At 33.8% G+C, this 18,791-nt stretch overlaps 3 protein-coding genes and 1 pseudogene across 4 annotated transcripts; 2 read left to right on the forward strand and 2 right to left on the reverse strand.

The window, feature by feature from the left end:
• The first annotated feature begins 3,114 nt into the window (after positions 1–3,114).
• LOC120160408 (nucleolin 1-like) lies at positions 3,115–7,252 on the forward strand. Of its 2 annotated transcripts, XM_039170824.1 has the most exons (17): positions 3,115–3,305; positions 3,424–3,466; positions 3,670–3,836; positions 4,018–4,143; positions 4,228–4,338; positions 4,423–4,542; positions 4,910–4,999; positions 5,083–5,190; positions 5,332–5,445; positions 5,541–5,609; positions 5,710–5,795; positions 5,868–5,985; positions 6,079–6,167; positions 6,268–6,358; positions 6,443–6,534; positions 6,711–7,021; positions 7,098–7,252. In XM_039170824.1, exons 1-17 carry the CDS (start codon positions 3,273–3,275, stop codon positions 7,127–7,129), a joined length of 1,800 nt encoding a protein of 599 aa, XP_039026755.1. In that variant the 5' UTR covers positions 3,115–3,272; the 3' UTR covers positions 7,130–7,252. The 2 variants fall into 2 exon arrangements, with proteins under 2 accessions (XP_039026755.1, XP_039026756.1); XM_039170825.1 differs by lacking the exon at positions 4,423–4,542 and having other exon boundaries at positions 3,116–3,305; positions 4,910–5,000; positions 5,081–5,190.
• A 2-nt stretch (positions 7,253–7,254) lies between these two features.
• On the reverse strand, positions 7,255–10,343 carry LOC120160411 (annotated as a pseudogene).
• Positions 10,344–11,584: 1,241 nt separating this feature from the next.
• LOC120160414 (chaperone protein dnaJ C76, chloroplastic-like) lies at positions 11,585–13,823 on the reverse strand. The gene is made up of 4 exons (XM_039170831.1): positions 13,403–13,823; positions 12,603–12,859; positions 12,355–12,538; positions 11,585–12,275 (listed from the first exon to the last, which is right to left on the reverse strand). The coding sequence occupies exons 1-4, from the start codon at positions 13,769–13,771 to the stop codon at positions 11,655–11,657; spliced, it is 1,431 nt and encodes a 476-aa protein (XP_039026762.1). The 5' UTR covers positions 13,772–13,823; the 3' UTR covers positions 11,585–11,654.
• A 3,343-nt stretch (positions 13,824–17,166) lies between these two features.
• On the forward strand, positions 17,167–18,684 carry LOC120160415 (probable prefoldin subunit 5). The gene is made up of 4 exons (XM_039170832.1): positions 17,167–17,436; positions 17,540–17,643; positions 17,770–17,847; positions 18,540–18,684. Exons 1-4 carry the CDS (start codon positions 17,229–17,231, stop codon positions 18,621–18,623), a joined length of 474 nt encoding a protein of 157 aa, XP_039026763.1. The 5' UTR covers positions 17,167–17,228; the 3' UTR covers positions 18,624–18,684.
• The last annotated feature ends 107 nt before the right edge of the window (positions 18,685–18,791 follow it).

An 18,791-nucleotide genomic window follows, 5' to 3' on the forward strand; every position in this document is an offset into this window, starting at 1 on the left:
AAGCATTTAACTTTAAATATTTTAATTTTAATCGATTTTTAGATACAGATTGTTAATTAATTAACGATTAGTAATGTATATTTTCATTTGTGTTTTATTACTGATGTACCGTATATTTTATGTACAAGTGATATATATTACATCAATACTTATCCGTATAATATATATATATTTTAAATATATATTAAATCAATACTTATGTACATGTGATATATATCACATCAATAATTAATAACGTATTAAAATATCGTGTTACTAACAAATATTTATTTTTAATTAATTACTTGTTTTTATCTAAAGATAATTATTTTATAAAGAAAATAATGTTAAAATTAAAATGCTTCTAAATAAGCATAAGAATCAAAGTGAAATTAAGGAAAATTTTAGTATCATGCATTTTCTTAAAATGATAATCGCTTAAATTATTTTTAATAAATATCATTGTTGATGGTTGAATATTGTTACATGCAAATGCAAATATAAACTTATGATTTTATACCAATGTGCGTATAGATGGATGCCAAGTTTTATACTAAAAGATGGATTTAGAAAAATTAGAGAAGAAAGCATATTGTCAATGGAAAATACAAATAAAATTTATCTAAATCATAATGGCAAAACTTGGTGATAGAGTTTGGGAGGGACAACTTAAAATTTTAACAAATTTAGAGGTTTAAATTAAGATTTTTAAAAAAAATTAAGGGTTTAGTTTATATTATTTTCCAAAAAAAAGTAGGAGCTAACTACAATTTTTGAAAATCTAAGAGATTTAATGAGAATTTTTTAAAAATTATGAGATGAGGTTTAATTAAGAACATTAAAAAAATTATAATTTAATATGAATTTCTAATAATTATAGAGGGGCCAAATTAAAATTTTTCAAAATTTTAATGATCAAAATAAGAATTTTTAAAATTTTAGGGGCCATTGCCCTCTCTAATCTGGCTTATGTTTCGTCTCTGTTAAATCAGACGATGATTTAAAATTTTTAGAGACAACCAACCTCCTCCATCAATTTGTGAAGTGTAAATTTTTAATAAATTATATTAAGCGTCGCTATTAATCCATCAATTTTAAATGTAAAAAATTTAAAAATTCTATGAATATAATTTAATTAATACTTTTTCGATCCATTCTTAATTACATGATTAATATTATGTAAAATCATAATCTCTTACATCAAGTAGATTTAAATCTCACTAATAATATTTTGTCAAAAAAAATCTTACTTATAATAAAAAAATCTTTTAAATCTTTATATTTGTTATCATTCGATATTGTACAATATTAAAATATAATTAATAATTATTTAAAATGAATTTAATATATACTAACATTTTAATTTTAAATTGTTTTTAAAATTTTGAATTAATCACTAGTTTTCGATCTATTGATCGACTAATCCAGATCGGGTACTGCATAGGCTAGGACGATTATCTCAACCCATTTACTCTATCCGCAAACACCAAGGTTCGAACTCTGACCTTGCTTAAGCAATCTAGTGCCTCATTAGGGATGCAACGGGTCGAGTTCGAGCCGGGTATTGGTTCCCCGTCCCCGTTTAAAAAACCCGTACCCGTCACCGCTTAAAAAACCGCAGGGATTTAAACGGAGATCCCCATCGGATAATCGGGGAAAACCGCTGGGAAACGGGTATCCCCGTTTAGCATAAACGGTTATTTAAACGGGTATCGGGCCGGATATATATATATTTAAATTAAATATATAAATATTATATATATTTTAATTTAATTTAAATTTATTAATATTATATATATATATATATATATATAATAATTATTTTTAATATTTATCAGGTCGGGTATCGGGCCGAGTAATCGGGTAATTGGGACGGGGATTATCAAACCCGTCCCCGTTTAGCATAAACGGTTTTTCTCCATCCCCGTTTAATTCAGTTTTCGATTTTCCCCGTCGGGTTTGGGTTTTTTGCCATCCCTATGCCTCATCCAATATTAAACGAAATTTATACTTATAGATAATCATTTTTTAGTCTTACTTATAGATAATCATGAATAGGGGTGAACAAAACTCGATTCGACTTAAAAAATGATTTTCTCTCAAGTTTCGAGTTATTCGAGTCAACTCAAATTATCGATTCAACTTTCGAGTTTGAGTCGAGTTGAAATTTGGAAATTTTGAGTTACTCAAAAAACTGAAAATTTGATTGATTATTTTGACAGTTTTGCGATTCAGTCCATGATTTCTTTATTCCTTAATTTCCTTCTTCATTTTAAGTCTTATTTTTTTTTACCAAATTTGAACCACGTGGTCCTGAACCATAGTAGAATGCTTATGTGCTTTCAATTCATTTTATTGATAATATTTTCAAAATTTCAATTTAGTCCTCAACTTTTCATGATTTTTTATTTCTTCAACTCATCATTCATTTTAAGTCTATTTTTACCAAATTTGAATCACATGTTCTTATACCACTATATTATACCTATGTAACTTCAACTCATATTTTTTTACTAAAAAATATGAATTTTATTTAGTCCATTAACTTTGCATTTTACTCAATTTGGTCATTTGACTGCAATTATTTGCAAATTATTTATTCTCATCAATTTCTTGACTCTTTTATACTCCCATCAATACTTTACCCTCAAAATATTTTCTTTAAAATATAATATTATAAATATATTTTTATAATTTTAGATTGTATATGATATATTAAATAACATTTATAACGTAAAAAATATGAATATATATATATATATATATATATATATATATATGATTAAAGAAAATCGAAAAATTGAAATCAATCCTTATCAGAATAATATAAATAATTATAATAAAATTTGTATAGAAACTCGAATAATTCAACTCGAATTTCTTAAAATTAACTCGACTTGAAATTTTTTTAAATTAAATTTAAGTTACAAAATACTATTTATCAACTCAAATAACTCAAATTTTTTTAACTACACTCAACTTAATTAGGTATGATGATGGAATAGACAGTGGAGGATGTCACACGCGCAAATTCGGCCGCTATAGTTTGCGAACATGCAAAAACCCTAAAGCGACGTCTTTCGTATTCAGCGTACCAATAGAAACCAAAACTCTATATAATCCTCATTATCTCGACCGCCTCTTCTCACTCAAAACCCTAAACCCAAACCCCAAAAATATCTACCGAGTAGGGTTTTGCGAGTATTCTGCACCAAGCAGCCGTTTCTCTTTAGCCTCTCTCAAACCTCATAAAAGTTCTTAACCCACCTCTCAAATCTCTCTACTCTTATCCTATGGGGAAAACAAGCAAGAAATCAACCCCCAAAGTACTCTTTTTCTTTCATTATTTGTTTAAAATGGAAGTGTTGGTTTTTATGGATTATTTTTTCCTTTAAGCTCTTCATTTTGGTTTAATTTTGTGTTTCTTTTTCTTCATTTTTATAGGTTGAAGCAGCTCCTGCTGCAGTTGCTCTGTCTGGAAAGAAAGGTATCTAATTTATTGTATTCTTGTTCTGGGTTTTAAATTTTCAATCTTTTTCCTTTATGGTGTACAATCATGTGTTTTAAAGTTCAAAGATTTTCAGATTGATATGTATTGTGCGAGAGCCGCTTGTTTGTATGGTTTTGTTTTTTTCTTTCGTGTTTATGGAACTATGTGTTTTTTTCATCCTTTTTTATGGTTACATATAGGTAAGAGAGAATCTAAAGAGACTAATGAGAAGCTAGTGGCTGCCAAAAAACTGAAGAAAAACGACGGGGTAGCACAAGCTGTTGTAAAGGTCAAGGTTGAAGCAAAGACTCAGAAGAAGAAAGACGAAACCAGTAGCTCTTCCGATGACTCTTCTGAATCCGAAGATGTATGCAAAAACCCACTACTGTTTTAATTGTGATTCTACATTTGTTGTTTTTTGTTTTGATTTATGCTGACAGTTCCCTTTTCATTACATGCTCGGCTTTGTGTAGGTTTCTTTACATGAAGCAAATGAAGGGATGTTTGTGTTTGTTTTACCTAATTTTTGTTATTTGTTTTTCCTTTAGGAACCTGCTCCTGCAAAGAAACAGCCAGTTATTGCCAAGAATGGCTCTGTACCTGCCAAGAAAGCAAAACAAGCAAGCAGTTCAGATTCGTCAGACTCTAGTAGCGAGGAAGATTCATCTGATGAAGTGTGTATTATGCTTATGCTTATAACTTTTGTATGGTTGCATATGTATATATGATTGTTAATGTTCATTGTATTGATTTTCCAGGAAGCTCCTGCTCAGAGTAAAAAACCTGATGTTGCTGCAAAAGCCCCTGCTCCAGCTGCTAAGACAACGAAAGCTGATAGCAGTTCTGATGATGATTCTGACGAGGATGATGTGAGAATTGAAGCAAATGCTAAATATAACACGAGAATTACTAGAAAATCTCTTGACATTTATTGTTGTTTAATTTTGATTTAGGAGCCTGCTGCAAAAACAAATGTAGCTGCAGCTGCCAAAAATGGTACTGCACCTGTTAAAAAAGGTAAGGCCTCCAGTAGTTCTGAGGAAGATGAAGATAGCAGCTCAGAAGAGGATGAAGTAAGTTTTAGATTGTTTAATGATGTTCCTTTTTAATTTGATTTGGAGCTTTTGTGTTTGTAAGTTACAAATATACTATTTTGCATATGCTGGAAAAACCAAAGTCTGCTGCTAAGAAAGCACCTACTGCTGTTATTAAAAAGGAATAGAGTGATAGTTCAGAAAGTGATAGCTCTTCGGACGAAGATGACTTGAGTGTCGCAATGCTAGCGATGTTTAACTAAATGATTTTTTTATCCTTATGGATACGCATGTTAAGATTTTGTTTCATAATAAGACTGGGGGTCATTATTAGACTGTCTTTTCTATTGGTTTTGAATTAATATTAATGTTTATAATTTTGCTAACTGTATGTATACATATATAGACACCTGCTCCAAAGGCTGCTTTGCCCACATCTGCTGCAAAGACTGAAACTTCATCCAGTGATAGCAGCTCTGAGGAGGATTCAGATGAGGTGTGATATATTATTCATATAGTTCTCATTTCATTTTTATACTGTTCATATATTTTTTTATTGATTATGTTGATCTGCCCTAGGATGATAAGAAAGCAACTACTGTGAACAAAGCGGATGCTGCTCCTTCCAAGAAGGTTGAGGAATCCAGTAGTGATGGCTCTGATGATAGTGAGTCTGAGGATGAAGAGGTGTGCTTTAACTTTTGAATTAGATAAAATAACAGTTTCACTTTAGTTGCGGCACTTTTATTTTTTGTATTTGCTTCTCAAAATGTTTCTTTTGATTTTTCTTCTATCAATTTGCTAAGTTTTCTAATCTATATTTTGCAGCCTAAGGTTGCTTCAAAGGCTAAAGCTGTTAAAAAAGAAATCAGTAGTGAAGAAGAATCTGAGGAATCCTCTGATGATGAGGAAAGTGACGAAGAGAAAGCTCCAAAGAAAAATGTACAGCATCTTAGGAACTGTTTTTCTGTATATGCTTTTGGAAGCTTGATGTGATGATTGCCTAATGTAGTTGTTTACTTTTATATTTAAATCAGGATACAGATGTGGAAATGGTTGACGCTTCAACACCTGCCAAGCAGGAGTTGAAGTCTGTGAAGAAAGCTGTAAGTACATTTCCCTTTTGAATTTGCTTCAGAAGTTACCTCAATCTTGTTATTGATCATTTCATCGAGATGGTTGGATCTGATTGAAGCTTTTCTGCAGCCTCAAACGCCTGCTACTCCTCAAGCTACAGGATCAAAGACACTTTTTGTGGGAAACTTATCTTTTCAAGTTGAAGAAGCTGATGTGTATGTTTAGGTTCTCTAAATTGATTTTTTATGTATATAGATGTTTTCATCTTTTCTGTTCTTATATTGTAGAAAGAATTTCTTCAAAGATGCTGGTGAAGTTGTTGAGGTTCGTTTTTCCTCTGACCATGAAGGGAACTTTAAGGGCTATGGACATGTTGAATTTGCTACTGTAGAGGCTGCACAAAAGGTAGATTTTGTCGACTCTGTTTCTGAACTCACATGGATGTGAGATGGATAAGCTAAATCTTTTATATGTTTTCTGCAATGATCTCTTTTGCAGGCTCTAGAGTTGAATGGTGAGTATTTGCTGAATCGTGCTGTTAGACTTGATTTGGCTCGTGAAAGGGGTGCATATACACCGTACAGCGGGTAATTTCCCTACCTCACCATTGGAATTGGAGTATGTATATAACTCTTTTGGACCCTTGATCTAGTCCTAGTTGGATTGATGTGTTCAACTGATTTGCAGCAATGAGAACAATTCATTCCAGAAAGGGGGGAAAAGTCGATCTCGAACGATATTTGTCAGAGGATTTGATCAATCCCTCGATGAGTATGAGGTTAGTGGTTTGCTTTAAGTACTAGTCTTTTGTTGCTCTCTCCGTCCTAGTTTTTGAAATTTGTTTTGTCCGAAATATTTCCAGATCAAGAATTCCTTGGAAGAGCACTTCGGTTCATGTGGTGAGATTTCTAGGGTGGCCGTACCAACAGATAGAGAAACTGGTGCTGTGAAAGGGTTAGTATCTTGGAATTTTGATACAGTAGAAGTATTCTCGCTAGTTGCATAATGTATTCAGAAGTTGCATACCATATTTGTATACTGTATTCAACAGGATTTTTGAATTTTTGATACATTGCTAGTATTCTTGTGATTTTTTAGTGGTATATCTGATCATATGCAATCAATTGCAGTTTTGCTTACATGGATTTCAAGGATGAAGATAGTCTGAACAAAGCTCTAGAACTTAATGGTTCTAAACTTAATAATTATTCCTTGACTGTGGACGAGGCAAAACCGAAAGGTGATTTTGGTGGTGGTCCAGGCAGCGGAAGAGGTGGAAGGAGTGGTGGATGGAGTGGGGGAAGGGATAGCGGTGGACGCGGTGGTCGCGGTGGAAGGGATGGAGGCCGAGGTGGCAGGCGGGGAGGTGGTCGATTTAGTGGTGGCAGAGGTGGACGTGGAACACCTTATAATAAGCCAAACCTTGCTGCAGCTGGCACAGGTGCTCTTTATACTTCTGCTTTCCTTTTTCTTTTTATCTAATAGATAATTTATTAATCAACTAATTCTGATTGCAGGAAAGAAGACCACTTTTAACAATGAGGATTAATCAAGTGTGGGAGTTGGTCCCAGTGGCTCCTATGTTTAAATGTTTTTTGTTTAGATTATTGAACTCTTAATTATTATGTCGAAATTCTCACAATTTCAAGAGCCTTGTCTGTTTTAGTTACCAGTATTTTTCCCCCACAATATTAAGCCTTGTTGCTATCATCAATCGTCTCTTTAATCTCTTCGAAAATTTCTAATTAAATCTTCCAAAAATTAACAATTTTATTTTGATCCATAAAACGAAAGTTTGCCTTTTGCCCCTAGGCTGAATCAAAGGTGTTGGTAGCTGAGCAGTGAAACCTTGGCTTGGGGATCTTCCTGAACGTAAACAAAACTGCACTCGGAGCCCGGTTTCAGCACCCTAAGCCATTGTGGAAGCCTGTAGGTATTTTTAACTGTCGTCGGTGTCAGCCCCGATATCGACTCTGTCAGTTCTTGAACCATAAATTTAACGTCCGTTATTGGCTTTTGCAAGGTGTTCTTCATTGTCACCTTGTGTCAATACTGGCTCACCTGAACAATTGCGAAACGAAATGATTATCCTAAGAGAGAGAGTTGGGAATGTTAAGATTTGAATTTCAAGCACAAGCAATGGTGTTCATTTTTTTTTTCTATTACCTGATGATGCCGAGCTAGGAACCGGCGTTTGCCGGCAATTGTACGCTGTGAAATTAAAAAAACATGAACCTTGATTAGATGAAATTGGAGAAAAAGTAACAAAAAATGAAAATCCTTTGCTTACTTTGTGTTGGTTGTTTATCTGTTGTCGATCCTCCATGGTTCAGTTCTGTAAGAATTTAAGTTAAAAACAGTGTAAACTTAAAGAAATTGAACTATCATTATCGTTGTCGAGTTATTATTGTTCTTGTATTTCCGTATAGGCTTTCGAGCTTAGAGAAGAGTCCAACAAGAGGAGCAGAGGCAGAAATTGTAGGCTCTGTTTACTCATAATTTGAACGTTCATCGTTGAAGTTATCATTCCGGTCTGGCCCTCCGACTAGAGCTCCATGTATTACATTTGGATCTGCTTCACGTCGTCGATACCAGGCATCAAACCCTTGGACGCAGCTCACTGGTGATGGAAGAATCGAGATCGAGGCGATCGATGCTCATCTGTGGTGGATGTGGGTTGGGTATTTTGGTCCGTAGCCAACTATGTAGCTCATTGACTTGGGATTTTTTTCGTAAAATGTAATCAGCCTGTGCAACAAATACAAGCAATATTAGAACCTATATATGTAGTTGGTTGGGTTTGTATGCGAGTGTCGAATATAAATATATGCGATGTTTCGGGTTTAGTAGTACCTGAGACTTGACGAAATCCAGGATGTCGCGAGAGTTAACTTGGCCAACGGGACAAGTGAGTTTGGCATTTGCAGCCGAGAGATAATCAGAATAAACAGCGAGAAGAAATGAAGCAGCTGAGGCATATTGCATATTGTTCCATTCATGCACATACATCACATCTCCGGTAAACAAATATTTGAGCAGTCGAAGATTTAGATTACGAGTCTTAGCTCGGTTATCATGTTACAGTAACAACATTTGCAGGAGACAGCTGGATGTTGTAGCCGTCATTCTTTTGCAGACAAGCACAAGCGAAGTAATCTGCTTTGGCCTGATATTGCTTCAATGTCGAAGCGTACGCACCACCTTTTTTCTCCATTAATACCTGCCATGGCAACACCGATCTTTAAACGTTCGTGTAATCTTTTATATGTTCGGAAGTCCGAGGATAAGGGAATGGTTGTAGATGTTAAGATTCGAATAATCTTATTTTACCTTAGAAAGAAGGATTTGCACATCAGCGTACTTCTTGTCCCAAGAGAACTCTTTGACAGCCAAACCAGTTCCACCCATGTATGCACCATTGTCCACAACATACTTCAGATATTGCTCCTCGCCGGTTGCTCGGTATAGCCATGAGTCCATGACGCAGCCCACAATAGTTCATCCTTCAAACAGAAAAAAAAAAACACGATGAGAAAAAGCCGATTTCCGTGCCTATAGACGATCATGGATTCTCTATTACTCACCGAATAACCCGACGATTTATAAAACTGCTTAGCACTCGGTATGGAATCGTCGTTTAGGCCTCTAAATAGATCCGCGAACGAGAAAAGCTGCAACGTATGAAGATCTGAAAGTCAGAAAATGCGGGTTCATTTTTGTGAATAGAATTGTTAAGATAAGTAGATGTTCTTTACCTGTTTGGCATGAACTAGGAGATGATCAGAGTAGGAAGAGTGTAAGGCTTGAAAGCCATCGACGATGCAGCCAAAGCAGCAGCAGTTTCACCGGCAAGGTCCGAGCCGGGATGGTCCTGGTCGAGCTTGAAAGCGGTTCTCGGAGTCGTCATGTCCTCGGCTCGCTCCCAACAGTAGTGATCGGAATTCCCATCGCCAACCTGATCAGACCATACAACATAAATTAAATATCCTACGTTATTCGATTACTTGTACGACATCCAAATCCGAGTAACATAGGTTCGTACCCAACTTTAAAAATTTCTGACCCTTAATTTTTTTAAAAATGTTAACTTGGCCCCTCCAAAGTTTTTAGAAATTCAAATTAAATTTTAATTTTTTAATGTTCTTAATTAAACCCTCTACCATAATTTTTAAAAATTCTCATTAAGACTTTAAAATTTTCAAAAATTATAGTTAGACCCTAATTTTTTTGGAAAATATATAAACTAAACCCTTCAAAATTTTTAAAAATTTTAATTTAAACTTCTAAATATTTTAAAATTTTAAGTTGATCTCAACCTCTATCATCAAATTTCGCCACTGTTCGTACATGTACCCAAAGAACATTAGACTCAGTGTGAGCCTTGATGAAGTAGTCAGTGCCCCATCTGATTGCCCACAAAGCATGTCCCATCTGGTTTAAATCGGTAATCTCCTTTCTATATTCAATAGTACCCCATGCAAGCATTGTTACATTAAATGCCAACGGCAGTCCAAACTTCACATGATCCCCTGCATCATAGTATCCTCCTACCAAATCCACATTCTGAAGAGACCCTCTTTGAGGCCGGAATCGCCCCGCCACTTGACACGGCAGTCCGACAATAGCTTACCGGACCTTTGTGCCTCGAGAAACATGAAGGTCTTGTCAAGAGCTTCACCATAGTTGGACTTGGCCTCCGCCGCCGCCATAATGGTAAGTAATCCGACCAGAATAAGGCAAAGACCAAAGTTCAAGGTTTTCATGATTGCCTCAAAATTGAGATATACAAAACATAGCTGTGGAACATTGGTTGTTTTTATAGGAAAACATGTCTGAGAGATTTTGTTACGTGGTGTCTGGTGATAGTGGTAGGCTTCACGTTTTAATTCTAAGATTTTCTAACAAATCAAGTAGAGCTTCTCACGTCGAATATTATATATATACTTTTATTTATTAATTCTTAAAAGTTGACAAATGATAGAGTCCATGATTCATTGGGTACATCTAGGAATAGGCACGGGACCTGAACCCGATAGGTTTCAACCTGATCCGATCAGATCAAATATTTTTAAAAAAATATTTATAATTGGGTCGGGTCAAGTTTTTTTAGAGGTTATGTTTGGGTCGGGTTTAGGATGAAAAAAATACTCGACTCGACCCAACCTGAAAAAAATATAATTTTTTCTTATATATTTAAGGATAATTACAATAATATCAATCTCTATATATTTTTCAATTAAATTCCTATTTTTATTGAATAAAAATAATATTTTTTATTAAGTATATTATTTTGGGTCAGGTCGGAACCATCCGATTGTTAGGTGATAGTATAGCCTAGCCAACATCAGACCATTGTAATTTTTAATTAGCTTTTACTAATAGAAATGAATTGCCAATATTAAAATTTAAAATTTAAATTGTAATTGAGGTTGAGAAAATTGGATTAGCTAATTTATTCAAATGTAATTTTTTTTTTAAAAATAATTTGAATGTTAAATAAACATTAAACCAGCGGCAGAACACAAGAGGAACTAGTTGGGGCTATGGTCTCCCAAGATTTAAAAAATTATAATTTAGATCCTTAAATTTAAAAAAAAATTAATTTAAACCCCACAAAATTTTTAGAAATTCAGATTAAACTTTAGATTTTTTTAATGTTCTTAATTAAATCCCCTCTCATAATTATTTAAAAATTCTCGTCTCTTAAAATTTCAAAAATTTTATTTATACCCTAATTGTTTTTTGAAAAAAACATAAACTAAACCCTTCAAAAAAAATTAATTTAAACTTCTAAATCTTTTAATATTTTAAGTCGACCCTCAAACTGTATCAACAAGTTCTGTCATTGCATTAAATATAACAAATAATTAATATATATATATATATATATATATAATGATTTTGTATTTACTAGTTTAAATATATATAATAACTTGGAAGAAGATTCGAGTGTGTTAGATACGAATATATTCAAAAAAAAAAGAAAAAAAAGAAATAGTTCAAAGGAATAACAAATACTTTAGACATTGTATAACAATCTATGAAAATCTTTCAAACTTTCCCATATGAATCTCTTATCCGTTTCTTATTGTTTTCATTAGCCCCACCATCGTTGATGCAATCAAATACCATGTGATCCCTGCTAGAATAACCTGTGACCATGAGCTATTAACCATTGTTAGTGCCAATGAGCCGCCTACGTGCTCGGTTATTTCTCCGGCCACTCTGTCTCCGACTTGCAGTCGAACTATAACAGCAGCAACCGTTGCAGCCACCATTGGGATTCCCCATTCCATCGAGCTTCTCGTCCTCCTATCCTTTTCGTATCTCCAGTTGTCCACTTTGCTGCTCTCGGTTGTTTTCGAAGGCTTCGATGCAACTCTGGAGGTGCTGTTGTTTTCAATTGAAGCAGGAAGAGCTTGTCTTGATGGGAGCCAATACTCATCGTCGTACAAATAACTCGACGGGACTCGGGTTCTAGTCGTTCTCGGACTCTCTCTTGCTTGTTTTCTAGCAGCAGCAGCATCACGGAGTTTGTTGATGTTCGGTTCAGATGACTTTTGGGAAATGCGTATCAAGTTTAGTTCAGATCCGGTTGCTGGTGCTCCTGCATTGGGTGATTGCCAATACCACCATCTCGAAATCGATTTGATCGCGTTAATCGCCGACATCCTCGCTTCTCGACGACAATCCGCCTCATGAAATAAACAATGGAAAGTTAGTTTCAACATTCATTTCCTTGAAAACAGAGTATTTATATCAATTGGTCCATACGTCGGATGCATTAGTAGCAGCTTTGTCCACGGCATCAAAGTATCTGGTCTGAAACTTCTTCACATCAACAAATATGTTCGAGACACGGGCACCAACCGTATTTCCGACACCGACTCGAACATTGCCTCGAGGTTGCTTCGACATTAAAAATTCGAGCGCAGCGAGCTCCGATCTCTCCACAATGCTGGAAAATAATAGAGTAAGAGAATATGGAATCCAGAAAGCAATTTCAGGATCAAGAAGCTCACGAAATGCAATCAACAGGGCAAGCTTCAATAGCTTCGACGATTTTATGTTCGGAATCGGCCCATTGAGCGACGACTCGAGCTCGGCCATACACGGACTCAATAGCAAACGTTTTCTCGGCAAACAAAGCACATTTCAAGCAACCAACACACTTGATTTCGTCAACAAACACAGCTCGTCGTTCACTTTCAGATCCGAGCCACACAGAGTATAAAGGCTTCCCTGTATATCCCCTCAGCTCGGCCATCTTTGCTTGTTCCTGCACTTTTCAAGCATTCTCAATCTTCAGACTCTTATAACCAAGGCAAGGGCTGTAAACGAGCCGAGTCGAACTCAGTATTATTGAGATCTATTAAAATTTTCAAACTCTACTCAACTCGAAACCATGGATTAAAGGTCGAAATAAAAAAAATCTTATACTTCACTCGATTGAAACTCAAATTCGAATCTGACTATTAAATACAAGAAAATTTTATATTGCAATTTTTTTAAAAAAAATCAGAATGTTAATATTATTAATAATTTAATTTTTAAAAAATAAAATTTTAATATACTGTTTTTTAGTTGCTGAGAGCTTCTCAACTCGAACATCAAGTAGTTCATTTTAGTTCGTTAAGAGCTCGAGAGTCCATTCGAGTCGAGTATTTGTCGAGTTTCGATCGAGTTTATCTCAAATAGTTAACAATCTATTTCGTCTAATTTACAATCCTAATCAAGACAATCCGAGTAACTTAAACCGCAAGAAACAAATAAAACGAGTAGCTTAAACCACAAGAAACGAAGAAAAGAGTAACTAACCAACCTTATCATAAGCCAAACGAGAACCGAGATCAGACAGAACCGAATAAGCTTCATTAAGAACGATAGCCATATCATGCCCCGTTGGTCCGGCGATATCAGGGTGGCAACGCTTCTGCAACGAACGGTAAGCCGTTTTGATCTGGGATTGATTGGAGGAGCTATCGATTCCCAGAAGATCATAGAGATCGAAATCGAATATCGAAGAAGTCGTCGAATTAGCCGAAGCTTTGCACACCAAAGACCGATGACGATGATGACGACGACGACATGAAGGCAATTTCTTGGTGCCGAGAGAAGACGGCTTCGGGGTTAAGGTGGTGTTAATGATGGAAGTTGCAGAGGTGTACAAAGGGAAACATGTTGCAGGCATTGTTATTGAGTTGGTTGTGTGCTTTTGATCCAAAGGAAAGGGATAAAATAGAGCATGGAAGAAAGAAGATATTTTGTGATTTGATAAGATATTTGTTGGAGATTGGATATTTTCTCCCATATTGTTGGGACTGTCGGAAGAGTTCAAAAAATGAAAGGGATTCTATCCGGTTGCCACGTTGACGTTCAATTATTATTTTGGGTAAATTACAAATTTGGTAAATAAACTTTACTCTCTCTCCTATTGCAGTTATTACATTTTAAATCTTTTTAATTTTCTCACTGAAATTAATACATTTAGTATTTTTGGTCACCCAATCATTTTCTCACTAACAGCAATATAAATGGGTTGTTATAAAGATGCAAAATGACATCGTTTTGGTGAAACTTTTTTTTTAAAACGGCATCGTTTTAACTCCGTTAACTATTTAACGACAAAGGGACAAAAAACCAAATATATTAAGTTCAGTGAGGAAAGTGAATTTTTTTAAAGTTCGGTGAGCAAAATATGAGAGAGTAAAGTTTAGTGATGAAGTTTGTAATTTACACTATTATTTTATTATTTAAAAATTATTTAATATTATTTTATCTAATTATAAGATAACATAAGAATTCTTATAAATTATATTTTAATAAATTATTTAATTTTAATATTTTATATCAAAATTTGGTAATCACCTTACATGCATCTGCAAAAAATGTGTCGTCTGTTTTTCTAAAAAAAATTAAATAATTTATTGAATTATTTTTACACTTAATAGAATTCTTAAAATAAAAATTTAAATCAATTTTAATCGTTAAATCTTAATATTCTTTTCTGAAATGTTATCAACGAGTGACATTATAGTTCTGCGACTTGTCACGTGCCATCAAATTCCCCCTCATCGTCATGGAGATCATTGAAATCATCACCATGTAAATAGCTACCAGCTTCCCAACTTCCATAATCACTCCCATCATTATTCAAGCTAAGCATCATATATGCCCTTTCCTACATAAAAACATTTACAATAAGCAAATAAAAAATATATATTACACGTAAATCACAAAGACTCAAACAAAATTTAAACAAAAAAATACCTGTTCTTGGAGGGTACGAGCAAGAGCCAGGTCAGCATCGACCTGCTGAGATCACTGAAAGGAGTTCTTGTAGTCGATGACCGCCGTTCATCATTTTTACTTTCACTGCTCGCATTTTCGTTGTCTTTAACATTAGGATTTGATTCTTGCTCTTTATGTTCGGTCGACATAACTTTAGCCTCGCACTGGAACCAACCGCCGCCGATTCCGGTTTGGTTCGGAGAAAAATTCAACGATCGGAGTTTAGAAACGGCGGTTCACAGAAAATACAAAATAGAAGAGATCGAAGCGGGGATAATTGAAGAATCTAATTTAAAAGATAGGAGAAAAGGAGATGAATGAACAGAGACGTTGTATATGTAGCAGAGTTCCTTTCTTGCTTTGGTACCCTTTTTCGTTTGATTTGAAAGGTGAAACAAACACTTCCATAACGTTAAAGAAAAACAATTAGGGTTTAATGGAATATAATATTATTGTTATTTTTTTATAGGGTAAACTATATGTTTAGTACCTAAATTGTCAATTTTAATCCGTTTTAGTACCTAAACTTTTATTTTTTCAAAACCATACCTAAAATTTATTTTTTTGTTTCATTTTAGTACCCATCGTTAAGTTTGAAAAAAATAAAAGTCTAGGTACCAAAACATATTTAGTACTTAAATCATACTTAAGTTTTGAAAAATTTTAAAAATTTAGGTACTAAAACGGATCAAAAATTGATAGTTTAGGTACTAAACGCCTTAAGTTTTTGACGATGAGGTACTAAAATGAAACAAAAAATAAACTTTAGGTATGATTTTGAAAAAAAATGAAAGTTTAAGTACTAAATCAGACCAAAACTGATAGTTTATGTACTAAATGCATAATTTACCTTTTTGTATTTGTTTTTTGGGTAAACTATGCATTTAATACATAAAATATCAGTTTTAATCCATATTAATACCGAAGCTTTCAACCTTTTTAAAATCATACCTAATAATTAGTTTTTATTTCATTTTAGTACCTGTTAAAAACTTAACGTTAAGTTTTGAAAAATTTGATAGTTTAGGTACAAAATACGTTAAATTTTTAATGGCAGTACTAAAACGAAACACAAATTAAACATTAGGTATGTTTTTGAAAAAATTAAAAGTTTAGATATTAAAACAGATAAAAGATATAGTTTAGATACTAAACACGTAGTTTACCCTAATTTTTAGAAGGCCCGAAATCTTGGATCTTAAAAGGCATTCTCATGAGTCCAATAAGGTCTACACTCTTCCTCCAGTTTCACATCCTTATGACTCTTTTAGTTGAGGAGACTAGTTAAAATTAACTTTAGGGTAAACTATCTCATTAGTGCTTGAATTTTAGTTTATGCATTAATTTAGTAACTAAATTTTAATAAATTTCAAATTTACTACTAACCTTTCAATAATATCTTTGTGTGTGTGAAACTATGTAGCCATTCTCTAAAAACCCTAGGAATTCTAAATCATATATTAAAGTTAATTGTATAGTTAAGTATATTTAAATCCATGATGTTTAAATTATTATAATAGTACTAATATTGATGAAACTAAAATTTAGGCATTAGATTTTTTTAAAAAATGATTTGAATAATTACGAGATAATATTTGTTTATAATATTTCTTAAATATTAACAATACATACATTTTACAAATGCAACTACTCAAACCCATGATCTTTAGGTAGAATAACATTTCCCTCAATTATTGAGGTCGCTTGATGAGTTCTATTAAAAAATATTTATACATTATAAAATTAATATAATTAAATTTGGATGAAATTCGGGTAGAGAGAGTATATTTTTTGAGTTAATTCAAAAAAAAATCGTAAAAAATGTGAATATGACCTAACTTGATGCTATCATTTACAAAATTTCATTCGAACTCAATTTTTTTTTATAAAATCGTCTTATCAAATGAGATCAAATCAAAATCTATTGAGTTTGAATCGAATTATCATCTCTAAGGTATTTTTTTAATTTTAAAAATACTCCATTTAAGTATAAAAAATCCATATGTTATCTTAAGATTTTTTAATTAATGATACAAAAGATTCGTATATAATTAAATTTTTAGGTTTGTTTAATTAAAAAATAAAAATCAATAGTTAATGTTTCATTTATAAAAAAATTATTTACAATCCCATAATTTTTAATATTGAATTTATGCTATTATGAAACTAAAACAAAAGTTATCATGGGTTTATGATTCGATCCAATTCCTTTTTCTAAAAATAAAAAATAAAAACTTGTGAAATAGGGTTCGGGAGATTTAGGATTTGGATTTTTATCTTACGTTGTCAATTTTTGCAATCTATAGGTTTCTCTTTAGAGAGAAAGGAAACTATTAGCTGAAAGAGAAAGCAGAATAATGGCGTCGTCAAGAGGAGCAGGAAGTCAGCAAGTGATTAGAATGGCGGACTTGGAGAAGATGAGCTTGGATCAGCTCAAAGCAGTGAAAGAACAAGCTGCTATCGAAGTCAATCTCTTACAAGACAGCCTTAACAACATCCGCACCGCCACCGGCCGCCTTGAGAACGCCTCTGCCGCTCTCCACGACCTTTCCCTCCGCCCCCAAGGTCCATCCTTCATCCAATCTTCTATCGAATCACCTACTTTCATTTCCCTTTTTTTAGTAATACAATTTTTGTTTATTTGTTTCGACATTTTTTGGGGCTTTAGAAAAGAAAATGTTGGTTCCTCTCATTGCTTCGCTCTATGTTCCCGGCACACTCGACGAGGCTGACAAGGTTCTTGTTGATATCGGCACCGGATACTTCGTTGAGGTCCCTATTTTATTTTTTGTATATTGATTTGAGAATTTTCTTCCTCATATTTACTGCTTTCTTCAACCTGCTGGAGTATGATCTAAATTTCCCTTGTTTGTTTCGTGTTGAAATTTGTTTTCGTAGAAAACTATGGCTGAAGGCAAAGATTATTGCGAGCGTAAGATCAACTTACTGAAATCCAATTTTGACCAACTTATTGAGGTACCCTTACCTTTATTCTTCTCCCGCATTATTTCCTTCAACTTAATGAAATTTTCAAATCCTAGACCTGCTAGATATTAGAGGTGGATACATGAACTAATTAGACTTAAGGTCGGGTTTTGTAGATACTTGTTAGGTAGTTGTTCCCTTGACTCTATTGCTTTAAAAGCTTTTGACATCGATGCTGTTAGATGGAAAACCTCATTGTGGAGAATGGTTGTTTTCTCTTTTTTTCGTACACTGCTGGTGGATACATCTTTGTTGTTCCTCGTTGCTGGATGATACTAAGCTCTCCGGCATTCGTATTATAGACTTGCTAGATATCACCTCTTAAAGTTAGACTTAGACCGGGATCATGGATAGTAGTAAGATGTTCCTAGATTTGATTGCCTTATTAATTTTGTCAGATTGAACACCTCGCCTGGGGTTGGATTGCGTTCTGTACACGTGCTAGTCGAATACATGTTTGCCATTTCTCATTGCAGGATGGTACTAATTAACCTTAATTAATCAGGTTGAAATGGATTTCTTTCACTTTAATATTCATGTTTTCTTTTGGCAGACAAGATTTTGTTGCCTATGTTATTCGAATATTTTCTATTTATTGTCAAGGATCTCTTCTCGTTTGTGGTAATGGTTGTTAAGGATCTCTTCTCGTTTGTGGTAATGGAACTGTTTGATTTAACATGTAGGTTGCATCCAATAAGAAAACATTAGCTGATGAAGCTGGATTAGTTTTACAAGCAAAAATGAAGAAGTTATCTCCTTCCAGTTAGGCATTGCGTGACCTTGGAAGCATCTTATTATCATTAAGATCTGAAGATGTTGCGAACCGGAAGTTGGTGATGTCAAACTTCAACCTTCTTAATGCTTTCATTTCTTATGATGGTTAGAGACAATCTTTCCGGTTCGTAATATAAAGAAATCGGTTCTTTAGAGATGCA

This window comes from Hibiscus syriacus, unplaced genomic scaffold, assembly GCF_006381635.1.
Source record: "Hibiscus syriacus cultivar Baekdansim isolate YM2019G1 unplaced genomic scaffold, ASM638163v2 tig00111392_pilon, whole genome shotgun sequence".
In the NCBI taxonomy this organism is placed as follows: Eukaryota; Viridiplantae; Streptophyta; class Magnoliopsida; order Malvales; family Malvaceae; genus Hibiscus; species Hibiscus syriacus.

Excerpts from the sequence above, each read along its gene's own strand:
- LOC120160408 (XM_039170824.1), top strand. The coding sequence starts at position 3,273 with ATGGGGAAAACAAGCAAGAAATCAACCCCCAAA. Across the intron at positions 5,796-5,867 it reads CAAGTTGAAGAAGCTGATGT|AAAGAATTTCTTCAAAGATG; the intron begins GTATGTTTAGGT and ends CTTATATTGTAG. Across the intron at positions 6,359-6,442 it reads AATCCCTCGATGAGTATGAG|ATCAAGAATTCCTTGGAAGA; the intron begins GTTAGTGGTTTG and ends AAATATTTCCAG.
- LOC120160415 (XM_039170832.1), top strand. The coding sequence starts at position 17,229 with ATGGCGTCGTCAAGAGGAGCAGGAAGTCAGCAAGTGATTAGAATGGCG. Across the intron at positions 17,644-17,769 it reads GCACCGGATACTTCGTTGAG|AAAACTATGGCTGAAGGCAA; the intron begins GTCCCTATTTTA and ends TTGTTTTCGTAG. Across the intron at positions 17,848-18,539 it reads ATTTTGACCAACTTATTGAG|GTTGCATCCAATAAGAAAAC; the intron begins GTACCCTTACCT and ends TTTAACATGTAG.
- LOC120160414 (XM_039170831.1), bottom strand. The coding sequence starts at position 13,771 with ATGCCTGCAACATGTTTCCCTTTGTACACCTCTGCAACTTCCATCATT. Across the intron at positions 12,860-13,402 it reads CTCGTTTGGCTTATGATAAG|GAACAAGCAAAGATGGCCGA; the intron begins GTTGGTTAGTTA and ends TGAAAAGTGCAG. Across the intron at positions 12,539-12,602 it reads TGCCCTGTTGATTGCATTTC|CATTGTGGAGAGATCGGAGC; the intron begins GTGAGCTTCTTG and ends ATTATTTTCCAG.